The 1940-nt window shown below is 38.1% G+C and overlaps 1 protein-coding gene across 1 annotated transcript; it reads right to left on the bottom strand.

Moving 5' to 3' along the window:
* Positions 1-203: 203 nt before the first annotated feature.
* Positions 204-1473, bottom strand: LOC145797836 (protein FAR1-RELATED SEQUENCE 5-like). The gene is made up of 3 exons (XM_082885267.1): positions 679-1473; positions 477-599; positions 204-332 (listed from the first exon to the last, which is right to left on the bottom strand). Exons 1-3 carry the CDS (start codon positions 1471-1473, stop codon positions 204-206), a joined length of 1047 nt encoding a protein of 348 aa, XP_082741393.1.
* Between the last annotated feature and the right edge of the window lie 467 nt (positions 1474-1940).

Here is a 1940-nt window from a genome sequence, read left to right as displayed (position 1 = left end):
TGTAGTTTGACTTCTAAAGTTAAGGCCACCACATCAACAAAAGAACATTGTTCCGAAACATTAAAAATACATAAAAAAGATGTCCATCAAAAATATCCAAATCCCACCAAACATTAAAAATACATAAAAGAAGATGTCCATAAAAAATATCCAAATCCCATCAAACATAAAAAAATACATCCAAATCCACAAATATAATAACATCATCGTTCGGTGCAAGCCTTCCAGGGATGTCCATCCACATGACTGTCAGCAGGACTATGTGAGGCTTGCGACAGTTGGATTGCAAATTGTTGAACACTAGTACCTCGAAGCAACTCCTGAAACGATGTCTGAGTGGGATACATTAAAGGCATTGAATGAGGCAGCATTGACTAAGGCGTTTTATTTCCCTGCAATAGTGATACATTTATTAAAATATTTATAGAATCTATACTACCATTTAAATGTAAAGTATGTAAGCAATTACAACTCACATCATATGAAGGATACATGACATGATGAACACTTGTACGACCCATGGCAAAGAGAGGTTGAGATTGGGATTCAGGTCGAGATGGGGATTGAGATTGAGAAATATAGATTGCACGACCATGACCCTAAAGTAAACCAACATAAAGAAAATAATAAGTGAAATGGAAAAAAATTAATAATGCATTTTTATTTTAAAAAACAGACAATATGAAATATTTCCTCAACATAATTACTACACATGGTGAAAGGAGTTTCTCGATGATGATTAAATCCAACAAAGGTTCCAAAAGCTCTAAGCTCGTTATTTAATTTGTAAGTAGTGTCAAAGGTCACTACATCACCAAATTGAGCATAGTCCATTATCATTTGAGCGTTGGCCCAAACTATATTACTTATCTGCTCTTCACGATCTAATTGGACTGCATAATAAAAGGATGGATTTTTCACAGTTTTCTTACGCAAGTATTGCAACACACTACCCGCTTCTCCATATTCCAAATCTTTTTGTCTCTTCGATCTCAAGTAATTTCTTTGGTCCAATTTCGTGAAGCCAATTGTTGCTCTTCCACCAGATTCCCTACCAAATAGCTCATAAGCAGACCTAAGAGGAATTCCAGATTCTGAAGCCAATTCTACTTCAATTGCTTGGGTGGTAGATATTTTTCTTTGGGATGGCAACATATGAATGCACTCTTGACGCACAAGGTCATGATTATGGTGTTCAACAAAATCAATTGCAATATATTTTCCTAAATTTCTATCTAACTTAATACTCAATCGGGCAAGACAACCACATCTTACCTCTTGTCTCGGAAATTTTACTAGTGGATCTCGCTTGTCAATACCCCGAGTTCCCTCTTTGTAACATACAAAAGTCCGTGAAGTTATTTCCTTAGTTTGTTTGTTCTTGTGTGCATACGACTTCCTAATACTAAAACCAACCTTCCCGCCATAGTTATTGTAAAAGTCATACACAGCTTGTTCAGAGTCAAATGACATGCCTAATTTCAGCTTCCAACCACAATTACCCAACTCATTATAGACGTCCCCGAATGTCCCGGGAGGGAAATCCCGTTTTGTTCATTTGGGCTCACTACAGTTCAGGACTCAATTGTCACGGTCCTGTATCTAATCTCGCAGAGTGCAATGCAAGACCGATGAATCATCAAAGAGTCCAAATCTGGCAAATCGTTTTGGAAAACAGATTTTTAGAAAGAACTGCCAAACATGGAGTGCTTTGCCAGATACAGAGTCGCCATCTAAATATTTTATTTTGGGGGAATTTAGGAAACCCTGACTCGTGCCGAAGGCCACGTGTCCGTCATCACCAAAATTGCCTCGGCTCGGGAACTTGGGTACGATTGGGGAAGATCACTTCGTGAGCACCCCCACTCGCCCGATCAAAGATCGGCCTCTACTAACCATGATATCGAGTTTTGAAAACATTATGCATTCTTATTCCGGTT

This window comes from Camellia sinensis, chromosome 8 (genome assembly GCF_055761805.1).
Source record: "Camellia sinensis isolate YWXY chromosome 8, ASM5576180v1, whole genome shotgun sequence".
NCBI classification, from domain to species: domain Eukaryota; kingdom Viridiplantae; phylum Streptophyta; class Magnoliopsida; order Ericales; family Theaceae; genus Camellia; species Camellia sinensis.
This window is presented reverse-complemented; position numbering and strand designations above follow the sequence as displayed.